This window comes from Rissa tridactyla, chromosome 2 (genome assembly GCF_028500815.1).
Source record: "Rissa tridactyla isolate bRisTri1 chromosome 2, bRisTri1.patW.cur.20221130, whole genome shotgun sequence".
NCBI classification, from domain to species: domain Eukaryota; kingdom Metazoa; phylum Chordata; class Aves; order Charadriiformes; family Laridae; genus Rissa; species Rissa tridactyla.
In genome coordinates this window covers 79,177,207-79,191,426 of record NC_071467.1, presented here as the reverse complement: position 1 = coordinate 79,191,426, position 14,220 = coordinate 79,177,207, and the positions used below count along the sequence as shown (strand labels likewise).

Sequence of the window (14,220 nt, the reverse complement as noted above, 5' to 3'; positions counted from 1 at the left end):
TGTGGGACAGTTCGGAATCCCTCAAGTGTTTGTCACCTTTGGACTAACATGCATCTCATCCTTCTAGTTGAAAGTACTGTTAAAGCCCTTCTGGAAGCTGAACCCTTCCAGTGGTTTATTGCAAACTGCTGTGAACACATTTCTCACGTTTCTTATCTCAAGTCTGCTTTCCTTTTACCTGTGACCTTCTGCCACCATTTGTTTCGTGCAGCATTTGTCATGGCCATTTCTTTTTAGCAGGGACTCTCTACTCAAGTGACAGGACTCTTTCAGCTTACGGTCCTTTAATATCTGAATTTGTGAGATTCACGGCATATTGCAAGGTCTGTTGTGCTGGTTTTGTTTCTTTTCTTTTCTCTTTTATTTCTTTTTTTTTTTTCTTTAAATAAGTTCCTGTAAAAAAATCTGTAGCCATCCGTTTTCTTTTTTGCTTGCTGCATATTGTGGAAGGATTTTCATAATGTATTTTTCTGAGTTTTTGGAAGCTGGATACTGAATGCTTACTATTGTGCAATTGTTGTATTAGTAAGCATAATGAATTAAAAGAGAAAACTTTATTTTATGGGATATGATCTGTACGATGATTACTCCAGCATAAACTTTACTTAAGTCCTTAAGCCCCTCATGATCTCAGTGTTAACAGTTAATTCCTTTTCTTTGTCTCTACGCTTAGCATTTCTTTTATTTCTTCTGTTTAGAGCAAGCCTGTTAGAATTGCTTTAGATTAAAATAATCTCCTATTATTAAACCTATTATAAGTGTTTTATCAGAGGTCTCCGTGTATATGTAAAGGGAACAACCTAAAACCAGCTTGAATAATGCTATGACAATCTATTGAACAAAAAGCCATAATTGTAAAAGTGGATAATTGCTGGTCTAAACTTTTTTACAGGCATAACTAAATTCTTTAGTAAGGTCGTATTCCAATTGATTACGTATACACTTAATAAAAGCTCCATGTTTTCACTCTAGCGTTTTAAATGCAATGAGTCTCAAATGAGTAATGAAAACTTGATGAGTAATACTGCATGTTGCAGAATATCCAAAGAGATCTTCCCTTTCTTGAATGTGGCATTGAAAGACAAAGATAATAAACCCTGTTTTTACCCCTGGAATGTCACAGACTTATACCTTGGGTCTTGGTGAATTCTAGAAATTGAGGATCACAAATAAATGGCCACTGAGGAGGAGAAAGACACTGGGAGGAGAAAGCATTTAATATTCTATCAAAGATGACTTTACGTAAAAGAACAAATGCTATCTGATGCTTTTCTCCATTCTCTCAGTGAAATGCAGGCTTGAGTACAAAGTGTTACAGATAAAAATCTCCAAAAGTTAATATTGTTCACACGTCTAATAATATGCAATCTAATTGTAAAATGAATTGCAAAAGATAAGTTGATAACTTTCTTCTGTGAGCAAACGCCAGATGTGGTGTCTTGGATTTCAACTGCAGGTATCAGACTGGAGCACCAGTTTGCAAAAGAGGTATGTGCAACAGTATTCATCATAAATTAATACCTTTTTAAAAGATGCACATGTGGTTAGGATTTATTGGAATTATCTATTTGCATTTTCCCTGGTAGCAGGAAAACCACCTGTTGGAACTGTGAACTCCCAGGAGTGACAGTACGATTAGATCAAAAATTCAGGTTGCCCAGCAAAAGCCAGTTGAGGAATACCGTAGTTGGACAGACTTGACGCTTCATTACCCAAGTGAATTTTGTTTTCTGGTGTTACCCTTCCCATAGTGTTACACTGCAACTGTTCTTCCTTTGGGAACCACTGTTCTGCAAAAGCATGCTCCTTAATCAACAAATTTTCTGTGCCAATCTTGAGACTTCTAGTTGGATTTAAGCTCTAGAAATTCTTTCTGTTCCATATGCAGGGAGGAGTCGATGCAGGAAGGCTTTCCCCTTCCCCCTGCACCAGGGCTGCTGTGAAAACTTGGTCCGTTCAAGGTTGAGTGAGCTTATGGTCGGTTTGGGGGGAAGGGTTGTGAGTTGCTGGGGTTTTTAGATGCTGTGGTTTTCCATGATGTTAAACACGATCAGAAAGGGAAGTTTTCGCTGGCGGGCATCAGTGGAATAGTGCCTGATTTGTTTTGCTGGAGGCAGCAATGCTTTTTTAGCAAGTCAGTCATGCTGCTGGAGGTGATCTGTAGCCCTACAGAGATCTGTGGGGTTGGAGATGTTTAGTCTATACTGGTGTTTAGCAGGCAGAAATTGGGTCCCCAAGTCTGTCTTGGTATGGCCTCATGAGAAAAGAAGACCCAGCTTTGGGGAATTAAAGACACACTCTTCTTCCTTTTGATCTGCAATCCTTGTCAGAGAAGTGCTAACTGTAGGGTTTTACAAAATATCCCATAGAGGTTTTTACTCTGGGGGCATGTCTCACCAAATATGCTAGTATTTCTGCTCCTTTACTTGCCGAGTTGAATGTATCGCCACAGCACCTGCTTTAGCATTGAGCCCATGGCGCAACACAAGTTCTTGCAGTTCAAAATCGGAAACAATGAACTTTTGTCCTTCCTAAGATAAGGATGTTTAGCAAAACTTCAAAGAGATCTCTTCTGCTACAAAGGCTTGGTGTTATTTTGAATGGTCGTGAAGCCGCGGTGAAGTACCCAACCAGCGTATGTGCGGCTGCTCGGCATCGTTGCTTAGTAACATCATGCTGTTGCTGAGGCACGCAGTCCTCAGTCGAAGCGGTTAGCGAGCAGGAAAGTTAGAAACAGTGATTTGTATCGCTGGATAGCAGGATCTATGCTAGGTTCATGCGTAGGACTTCTTTCCCCTTTTTTGTAAAATTGGCAGGGTTGAGGGGAAGGGAAGAGGCAGACCTTAAGAGAAGGAAGGGTGGGGGGGGAACCCACCCACAGTGATCATTCAGTTAATAGTTTTGATAGAAAATTAAAAATTTTCTATCATTTTCTGCCTTGCTGAAGGCAAGTTGTTGTTGCTGTGCGGTAGTGGTTGATTTGGGGGGGTTTTTGTTTTTCGTTCTTTCTTCAGTGACAGTTCCCTAGATCAGAAATGAAATGGGAATTATCTCCCTGAGCTTGTCTGTCACATTTAATCTGCTGTTTCTTCCTGGCTATCTTTGCCTCCTATCTCTTTGCTCCCAGTCACACTTCTCTTCTTCCACTAACAATTTATTTTTGATAAAATGTTTTAAGCAGGTGAATGCTTTTCAACAGAACGAGGACAGTAGCAGGAAAAATAAAATGCTTGTGAGGAAACACAAAATTATGGTGTGGGGTTTTTTCTGTTTTGTTTTTTTTTTTTTTTCCTATATTTGTAGAATTAAAATAACCCATACAATACTTTGCAGTAAGGTCACATTGCATGACTGAAAAGTAAACATAGACAACTTAAGAAAATATTTTTAGCTTTATTTCTCTTTTTAAATATACTTAGGAGTGTAATTAATATTTGGTTAAAAACTAGTTTAAATGGGATAAAAATTATCCAGATACATAGTAAGCTTTTTCAAATGATTTTTTAAAGTTTATTTTGGGCCTGTTTATTACACTTTTAAAAGTGTAATCCATTTTTTTTCTTTTTCCCCTAGCTTTCTCTATTTTTAGCACTGATGTGAAAAGTGCTAACCCTAGGTCAGAGGCTGGTTTTGCAGTCTCCCTTAAGCAGACAAAGCCAATCTGTTTTGAGGAGACTTTCCTAAGAGACTTAAGCTGGTTAATTGGACAAATTATGTCTGGGAAATGCGACAGTGTGAGCCATTCCGCTGAACCTGACGGTATCCTGACAGTGAAGCTGCTAATAGGTTTGATGGTGCAATGATAGTTAACAAGAAACACTCCAGGCCATGCGTCATATTACACTTTAATCTTTTAAGTAGAAAACCTGAGGAAAAGCAGTCCTAAGATACTGAAAAATGAGGCGAGTATGTTCTTTCACTTCTGAGGGCTTCTGTGTTATAGCACATACTTGTTTTGTGGTGATCTCCTGCAGTGTGGAATGGGGGTGCCAAAGTAGCAAGTCCATGTTATTTCCAGACATAGGGAGTTTGACATGAGTTGAAAGACATCATGTGTAACCAGTCAATTCAGTGATGGTATTATTTCTTTCTTTATTTGTACAAATAGTCCCGAGTCTTGGACAGAATAGTGTAGCAAGAATGCAAAAAATATAAAGACAAAAATGAACTTAATTCTGAACTTTCATTAGTTAATCTGAAATTTCCGTATTTGGAGAAAGAAAAACTTCAGACCCAAATCAATATATTCAGTGTCTGTGTGTCTAAAACATAAACAAGTGAGAAACCTGTGTTTAAGGAAAAGCTAAACGAAATTAAAAGGAATATAATCCATACTGTGTTTTGGTTCTGGTGACTGTAGATCATTGGTATGCTACGGGTGCAAGCTGACATACCCAAGGTGTGCATTAGCTGGTGCTGCCATATGGCCTGTCGTGTCTTACTGGTTAATTTAACCATCTGGCATGTCTTGACAATTTGTATTCACTTTCAGTACTTGGGTTAGGTACCTTTCCTTCTCTTTGCTACTGTGCTTTTCATCACACAGTGCTGGCATATTCCCATTATCTGAGTTTTATTAGTTTTATTTATAATAACATTTGTTGTAGATCATACTGTCATCTTCCAATGTTGTTAGGAGAAGATGCATGTATTCAGATAAGCATTTTGGAGAGGTTTCTGCATACATTTCTGGGAAAAAAAAAAGTCAATATATGAATGTTTGACTTCTTTCTTCTCCTCCTCTGCCCTGTTTACTCCTGATTCTGCACTTGGGTTCACATCAGCTTCTTTACTACATAAAGTAAACCAGGTTAATGCCTGTAAAATAGGTTTTGTTACATATGAGTTCAGAGTAAAAGTCCTACTGTTCATATTCTTTCTCACATGTTGCTTTTTCAAAATTACAGTGAAGCTATGACCTGATATATTGTATAATTTTTTTTTTTTATAAGGACAGTAGCATTTTAGGGCGAGCATCTAAGAGAAAATCATGTCAAAAAGGGGTTTCAGCCCTGATATGCTGTTTAAATCAAAAAATTCTTTCAGTCCCCTGGAAAGCATGCAACGTGCCAAAGCTACAAAATTGCTCTGATTCCCTTTTAGTTTCTGTGCCTGCCGTCTCTTATCTCGTTGATGGGGTTGTTGCAATTTTACTGTTGTGTGGGGTTCGGTTTTGTTGTTTGTTTTTTTTTTTTTTTTTTTTTTAAAAAACCTTGTAATCTAAGGAAAATTCAGTGCAAATTAGATCGGTGATGTTGTCATTGTACTTGGAATTAAAGTTCATAAAGCCAGTTGTGGATGGCCAATCCTCTTTGTGGTTAAAAAAATCAGATCTCCTGAGTACAATGTGTTGTAGCGTTTTCAGAATCAGAGTTTGATACTTAGAGCCTCAAGTAGCTAGAGATACACTGTGTGTTGAAATGTGGGGGGGCTGCAATCAAGTAAGTTAAATGGTGTAAACACATTACTGGTAAGTGGTAATATAATGGTCATTGAGCTTCATCCTCAGATCATATCTCATTGATGATGTTCCTGTATCATAGACATAAGGAAACTGCTTAACAGGACTCTTGATGAATATATTTTGTGATAGGGGATTCCTAAATGAGGGCTGAATGGTTTATCTGGCCAACTCTGGATGGCTTGCTTCATGTTCAGATGATCGCTTGCATATCTCATGCCTCCAATGAGCTCTTAAATCCTGGAGAGGATGGCCGTACCGTATGCTCTTGCTATCAGAGGTGTTTATAGAGAGTATCATGAATTTGCAGGGCTCCTTCTTAGGACTGCAGCAAGGCAGGATGACTGGTTGTAAAGGCTTTCACAAGGGACACAAATAGAGACTGTGCAGGTTTTATTAAGCATATGCAAATGCCTGTGTATCCATTCATTTGAGTAGTTTTAGTGTCTTCGGTTTCTTGAGATGACAAATGCTGCCAATATAGTGGTTTACTTTATTGACCTAAACTGTCAGATTAGCAGTGTCATCCAAATGTGTCTGTTGTATTTATTTCCATGACCGCCCAGACAAGCTCTGACAAGTAATTGGGGATTATTTTGTGTATTTCTCTGAGGCTACACTTGTCTGATTACAGCACTTCCTGTGGAAAGTGAGACTTTGCCTAAAAACAACCATTTCCCTATACTGCTGAAGAACATATCTGAATAATTTGGTAACCTTTCGCTAGTGGGGGGCGGGGTTTGTCATGTAAAGGGTGGAGATTGTCTTTTTGATCCAGTAGGTAGGACTGCACTCCTCCTGAGCTCTTTCTGTTGCCCCTCTTGAATGTCAGAGGAGGGCAAAGTTTGTAGGAATGTGGTATCTTCATCTGGTAAAACTTCTGGCTGGTTCTAGGTTACCATCATTGCCCTAATCTGATTGATCTGGCCGGGGGCTCACACAATAACCCTGCTGGAGTCTGACCACGGTCTACTTCTACAAGCTCTATAGAGAAACAGAAGAAGGGGCATTCCACTTTCTATTGGCTTTCAGCCTTAACTTGGAGACTTCGGAAGACAGAGAGGACTTTCTTTTCTATGTACTTTGTTCTTATAGATCACCAGTTTCTGTTTAAAATAAAAAAAATCCACTACCCTCACCCCCAAATTGTCTGCTTCACTTTTGATACCTCTCACTGCTATTTTAAAGCTTTTTCGTTTTCTCCACACTTGCTGCTGTGATGCATCTCTGGCATTGCAATCAAATAATTTCTCAGTCTTTTGTCAAACTAAAGATTTGACTATTTAAGTAAGTAATTGTGAAACAGTTTCTTCAGCCCCCAGATGATGGTTTAGCTCTTCTCTATGTTTTTGTTTTTCGTTTGTGGTTTGTTTTTTTGTTTTTATTCTAGAAAGGAGAAAAAAAACCCCACTCCTTCAGAACCATTATCATGAGTTCTGTGCCTACTCTGATGCTAAATACATCATCTGTAATTAACGGCTTGCAGAGCTGTAAATTTAGTAATGATTTCTCTTTGAACTTGTACGTAGACCTGTCTTTGAATGGGCTTGATGCCTTATACTTTCTCAAGGGAAAAATGGCATCACTGTTGGGGATGGGTTGGCCATGGAGGGGGATGAGTGCATTTTTGGAGTATGTCAGAGAGTTGCGTGTTGCCTTGATGCACATCACCACTTTGGTTTCAAGCACCCCAGAGCAGTGCAGCGTTATTACTGGGGTGAAGGGGATGGTGGCTGGTTGAGGTTTGGACAAATGCAGTTTGGGTTGAGCCACGTGTTCATGATGTTACGTGTAGGGAAGCCACTTCTGAGGGTGATGAGCCTCCTTGAATGCGAGAATGCTAATGGACCTTGGTAATCCGATGTTTTATTGCTTCCTGGTAGTATATTGATTGCTGCTGACCATTCTGACCTTGTTGCTTTTCCAACCTATGTCAGCTTTAGACTGCATTAACGCAAGGGCTTTTTTGAAGCAGATGATACAGCTCAGCTTGCAGCTTCAGGTAGTAAATGATATAGCTGTTTGCTGCTAACCCAAGATGCAGGCAGGAGGTGTGCTATCCCTCTCTCTTTCTCAGTGGCATCAGTGCTTTGAGTTCACGGTCTTTGTTTTGATTGGTTATCCTAACCATCTTTCCAGTGTCTTCCAAAGTAACATCAAAATATGATGGAGGGGCTGAGTGCGTAGATGAGGTAGGATGCTGTTGGCTGAAATTCATCACACTTCCCCCTTGTTCTTTTTTTTCTTTTTATGATAAAAATTATCAGTGTTCTCCAAAGAGCACTGTTAATTTGTAAATGTAGAAAAGAAATGTAGTACTTATAGAAGGGGCTGTAATTCTTTATTCTGTAGCAAATCTGGTCTCTTGATGCACTGTTGAACCTCTGAAACATTGCCCTCCATTTTTCTATTTTATTTTATTTTTTCCTCTGAATACAGATAGAACCAAGTGCACGGTGAAATTTGGATATAATAATAACAGGCTGTATCTTAGGCCACTCTGAAGGATGCTAGACTGGAGTATTTCTAGCTCTGAGAGTCAAACTCAAAGATGCAGGGTTAAAGAGCATTTTGAAAATGAGGACCATGTAGAATTTAATTCTGTAATAGTGATATCAACTTCCTGGATAATTGCAGTAGTTATAGGTAAAATATGTCTTAGGGATTCTTGGCAGACTTTCTAGTAAGGGGAACAACAGAATTACTTTCAGTAGTGTGCTAATGGCAAGTCAGTCTGAAAAATGTTTGAAGTGAAAAATATGCAAATAGGGTATTCCACTGAAAACATGCATGTATGTTGAAAAATTCAGAAGCAAACACCTATATGGCACAAGCTGATTAGAAAGAAGGAAATGGAATAAGTTATTCTTTTCCTCCAGACAATTTGTATTAAAGTTTAAGTAACTTTGTGTGTGTGCATCTTTCTCATTTTTTATCCTCTGTTGCTGTCACACGTTGTTTTATGTGTGTGCTTTGCATTTAAAAAATATTTAGTGTTTGTTTACGCAACAAAAACACTGTCAAAAACACTGTGAATGTGGTATAGATTTTCGGTAGGTGTGGCTACGCTGTTTTTTCTGGGCAGCACAAGCTAAGCTAGTAGAACATCACCCACATCCAGGATTTTAATCTCACAGGAGTATCAGCAAGGGATGTGATAGTTATATCTTTGATTGCTTTTCTAAACATTTAAATAGCATGTTACTACTTTGTGGTATGGACCTAACCTTTGTCAAGTGTTGCTTGCATACTTGCTTGCTTCTTGCCTTCTAAATGTGTAATGTTTGCATGGCTTCCCCGTGACGCTCCTTGGGAAACTTGCTAACAGACCACAGAACTGAAGTACCTAGGTGACAAAGTGATTCAAATGACAACAGCTGGAAATATATACAGTTTTGAAATGTTGTGATAGAAAATAATATTTTAATAGTAGAATAATAACATTTTAATGCCATTCCAGTTGATCTTACTTAAAAAAAGAAAAAAAAAAAGCCCTATCATCAAAATAATTTTCCCAGAAGGCATGTTTAATTTATTCATCCTCAGAGGATTTAAGTTGGAGAAAGTCTTGCTGATGTGATTTTTTTTTTTTTTTTTTTTTTTTTAATGTTGCGGACAAGGTGTTAATAGGGCATGATGGTTCTGTTGTGGTTTAGTAGAGCAGCAAAAAGATCAGCACACTGGAACAGGCTGCCCAGGGAAGTGGTGGAATCACCATCCCTGGAGGTATTTCAAAGATGGGTAGACATGGTGCTTAAGGACATGGAGTAGTGGTGGGTTTGACAGTGTTAACGGTTGGACTCGATGATCTGAAAGGTGCCTTCCAACCTAGATGATGCTGTGATTCATGTCACTACATCTATTCATCAGCTTTGCCTTATTTCATTTGTAGATATAAAGATATAAACGTAAGATGTGAATTTAGTTCTGACTGCTTGTTCCTTCTTCTCTTCCATTCCTGATTCTTCTGTGGACCCCTCTGGTCTAGGGCATTCCTGGATCTTGTAGCTTGATTTTTATTTTTCTTAATTTTTTTTTTCCCCCTCTGTGTGAGAAGATATATGTATCTCTCCAAAATATGTAGTTTTCTTGGAAGAAATGGGGCTTTGGAGTAGATACAGACAGCTGGATGATGCAACTAAAGTGATTAACTGAAGCTGTTGCTGCCCTTGCATGCTGGTTTTAATTGTATGTTGAAAACATTTCTTTCTTTGGGTTTTTTTTGGTTGGGTGTTTGTTTTTTGGGGTTTTTTTGGGGGGGGAGGGGGGGTTGAAGGGCTGCTTTCAAGTAAACTTTTCAAGAAGTAGATCCTGCATTTGTCACTTTTTCCTCTCTCTCAAGTGTCTTTTATAAATCTGTTTGCAGCTGGGTCTCGGGCATCTTACAGCAGCCAGCACAGCCACCTTGGCTCCGAGTTAAGGGCACTGCAGTCTCCAGAACACCACATAGATCCTATTTACGAAGACAGAGTTTATCAGAAGCCCCCTATGAGGAGTCTCAGCCAGAGTCAGGGGGACCCACTGCAACCAGCACACACAGGCACATACCGCACTAGTACAGGTAGGTGGATGTAACTTGCATGATTGTCTTTTTATGAGACATGCCTTATTCTTCAGTATTAATTATTATTCTCTTTCTAATGGGCTAAACAAAATGTGTTATGTGCATGCCAGTCAAACAAAATACCTCGTGCAGGTGGCAGCTCTGTCAGAAGAATCCCAAAGGCATGCATAAATAGGAGAAATACTTAATGTTGTGCTATACATACAGTGGGTGAAGCTAATTTGGGGAGGGGCCTTACTCATAAGGCGGGAGAATGTTTTTATTACTCTTGTGTATTGTCTTTGAGGAAAACCTGTTGTCTCTGAAGAAATTGCTAGGATTTTGCTTGCAAAGGTATTTTGTGTGTTGCAAAGGGACCACAAAATTCCTTTCATGTGAAGCTAAAGGATTGTTCACTTGCTTTTGAAGTGGATCATACGTAAATGTTCTTCCTCTCTCCCACAGAGGTACGCTTAGGTATAGGTACACTTACTTATGTCTGTTGGACTACGGCATAGAGAAAAGCTTCTAGCATCACTGGTTTATCCATAAATAATGATTGTCCATGAAATGCACTGGTGTACAAGTCCTATTTGCAGAATGTCCTCTCAACCAAATGAAATACAGCTGTATGTTGGAACCCACAAATAGATCACAAATCAACAGGGATATTTATGGTATTTAATGCACAAAATAATTAGAGTACATAAATGCTACAGCTAAAATAGCCTAAAGCAGATGTAGAAGAACTTGCCTTAGGAATTGTAAGTATTTCTGGTGTTTTATCTTTGCTGTATTGATCAAAGAGGGAGGATTATGTCCATTCTCAGATCACTCCCATTTTCATCAAGAAAAAGTTATGCGTACTTTTTTGGAGCAAGATACTTTGCTTTCTTTTAAAACTTTTTTTTAATTATTTTTAAAACCATTTTTCCCAGGGCAAAGCTGGCAGTTTTTGCACGTCCAAAATTTCTGTTGCTTTATGCAAGTTTTGGGTGTTTGGAGTACAGGAGAAAATCCTTCAAAAGAAGTTTTTCCATAGAGTTCTCTAGTTAAATACCTGTGACAGCTTATACTTTTTGAAGAACACCATTACACCATTTCCTTCTTGTGAGAGAAAATACTGTAGTATGTTTTGTTTAGTCATATGTGTATATGAGAAAAGATTGCTCTTCTTTGCATGAAGGGGACAAGACCTCTGCCTCGATGACTGGACGGCGGAGGCAGTGATAGTGAATGAAGCAACTACTGATATTGAACTTTACGCCTCATGTTCCACATGCTAGGATTTTGCTTGCAAAGGTATTTTGTGTGTTGCAAAGGGACCACAAAATTCCTTCCATGTGAAGGAACACTTTCCCAGTTGTGCCCTGAACAGGGTTTCTTGTTTTGCTTGCAAAATGTCCCTTCCTTCTCTGGGCTGAAGCAGCGGGCTGGCTTGTGACTGCAGCCTTCACAACCCCTCCTTAAGGAAGGAAGCCCTGTCGACACAGATCACAATTATAGTGAACGAAACTGGGACGCAGGATGTTTGTGGGTAATACCTGAAGATGAGTTTTCAGAAGGGAAGAGGAAAAGCTTAAAAAAAAAAAAAAAACAAAAAAAAACAAAAAAAAACAAAAAAAAAACCCAAACAAAAAAACCCGCTGATTTGGGTAGCAGAAGTGGGCCCTGCAAAGGTGAATTTTCTTGTACTGTTTGGGATGCGGATTTGAACATTTCTCCAGTTCTTCAGAACGACCCCATCAGTCCAGCTTTGTTGGGTTGATCCTCGCTGGCTTTCCCCCTCCACCCCTATCATCGAGGTCAGGGAAATAAAAGCAGGAGGATGTGTGCCAGGCCAATTATTCTATTGCTCTGTCAATAGCTCTTAGCTGCGGATGCTGTCAGCCTTTCACACAACCAGGCTGAAGAGCTGTCAGCGCTCGGAGGGAATTTTGAGCTGGATCGAATCGGCTCTCGGACTCCTCCTGCCTCTACCACAAATTCCCCTAGGAACATATCCCTTCTGATGAAGACCATAGCGTTTTTCTCAAATTAGCAGAAAGGAGGGGAAGGAGTTCAACTGAAGTTTGGCACATGTAACTTTTTATTTCTTCTTTGAGTTGTCTTAAGTGTTTTTTATTGTAGGACTGAGTAGCTATTTGTCTTGACTATTTGGTGTAAGATATGAGGGATGTAGATTGCTGTGTACTCCCTGAAGATACATGCCAAAGGTTCATGGCCGGTATCTTCTGTGTGCATGAATCGCACCAAGGGGGGGAGGGTGGAAGCTTTAAGGCTTCAGTGTGTTCCTTTAGAGACCACAGTTCACTTTCTTTTGTCTATTAAACAGTACTTCTAATCATGAAGATGGTACATGCTTTTTCCACCTCTGATGGAATAAAAAAAGGGAAGGCAAACTTAGACTAGAGGACTTTGTCCAAAGCCTGGACTATTTTTCTCTGCAGCTAACATTGCCCATTAGAAACAAAAATTATGCTAGTTATTCTTGCAAGACATTTACTTCTGTATGTTTGGGATTTTTTTTTTTTTTTAAAAACCATTCTTCCTGAATTAGGAAATTTCACTGAATTGGGAAGATAAGTGACTCACAGAAAGAAAGCTTTTTTTTTTTAAATATAGACATCACCACTTTTTCTCTTTTGTGAGCTCTTCAATACTCATTACATTCAGGAATGTTTACACAACTAAGGATAATGCCCACTCAGAGTTTTTCATCCTCTAGGTGAATCAACATTCAATGAGCAGAATTCAATAAGCTAAAATTTCTCTATGGGGTAAACTAAATTCAATTTGTTCTATTTACTCACTGTTTTTTTGAGTGTTGGTTTTTTTAACTTTCTTATTTTCCTTGTATTTCATCCATGACGATAGTTCTTCACTAAGGGCTGCAAATTGCAGAAGATACAAAATAGCAGGAGTTTACTGAACATCTCCCTTACTAGCATAACTTTAGAAAGGGGCAGGATTAATTTTTCATTGCTTTGTGGCTTAAATTATGACCAGGTGTGTTACTGTCATGCTGTCTAAACTAAAAGTAATCTTTCAAACTTGACAGCAGCAGCTGCATAGGCTTTTCTTGTCTATCACTTTTATTTAACAATCCCTTTTGGCCTTCAAAGGGTAATACCTTCTCTCATATAAAAAGAACCGGCCCAAACTTTTACGCTAAAAGGAGCAATAAATGTGAAATTCTACTTTTGAAATGGGAATCCACAAAAGATATAATTGGAGGAAGTACTCAAACATAAATAGCAAATTAATTTACTTGCTGAATATCAGTTTAGAACTTGTATTTGTAACCCAAATAAATAACAGTAATAATGTCTGTTCAGGCAGGTGTGTTACTTATTTTCATTACGTCATGGTTTCAGCTGGGACAGTTATCTTTATTGCTGGCAGCTGGTTTTGGATTTGAGATGGAAGTGGTGTTGCTAGCACACTGGTGGTTTTAGTTGTTGCTAAGCAGTCAGTGCCTTTTTTGCTCTTCATATTGCCCCACCAGCAAGTAGGCTGGGGGTGCACAAGAAGTTGGGAGGGGACACAGCCGGGACAGGTAACCCCAACTGACGAAAGGGCTACTCCATGCCATATGATGTCATGCTCAGTATATAAAGCTGGGGAAAAAGAAGGAAGGGGGGGATGTTTGTAGCGATGGCGTTTGTCTTCCTAAGTAACAGTTACATGTGATGGAGCCCGGCTTTCCTGGAGATGGCTGCACACCTGCCTGCCCATGGGAAGCAGTGAATGAATTCCTTGTTTTGCTTTGTTTACACACACAGCTTTTGTTTTACCTGTTAAATTGTCTTTATCTCAACCCACGAGTTTTCTCACTTTTAGTCTTCTGATTCTCTCCACCACGCCACTGAGGGGGAGGGAGGCAGAGAGCATCTTCATGGTGCTCAGTTGCCAGCTGGGATTAACCCTTAACAGTTCTTTTTGGTGCTACACATTGGGCACCAAAAAGGACTGTTGTGATTTAACCCCAGCCGGCAACAAAGCACCATGAAGATGCCCTCTCAGTTCTCCACCTCCCTCCCCTGAAGGGTGGGGAGATTAGGGAGAAAAGGAGGGCAAAGGAAAAAACCTCATGGGTTGAGATTGAGACAGTTTAATAGAACAATAACAGTAATAATAATGGTAGAAGTATATACACGATGAAGTAATACACCATACATCACTCCTGCCACCCAGTGAGTTGGTTGCCCAGCCT

The 14,220-nt window shown here is 39.3% G+C and overlaps 1 protein-coding gene across 3 annotated transcripts in view; it reads left to right on the top strand.

The window, feature by feature from the left end:
* CTNND2 (catenin delta 2) overlaps positions 1 to 14,220 on the top strand; it is a 679,731-nt gene that overhangs the window by 399,482 nt on the left and 266,029 nt on the right. For all 3 annotated transcript variants that reach the window (XM_054191357.1, XM_054191355.1, XM_054191356.1), the window contains one exon: positions 9,828 to 10,022. In XM_054191357.1, the coding sequence (XP_054047332.1) occupies positions 9,828 to 10,022 (195 nt within the window). The remainder of the gene's footprint in view (positions 1 to 9,827; positions 10,023 to 14,220) is intronic.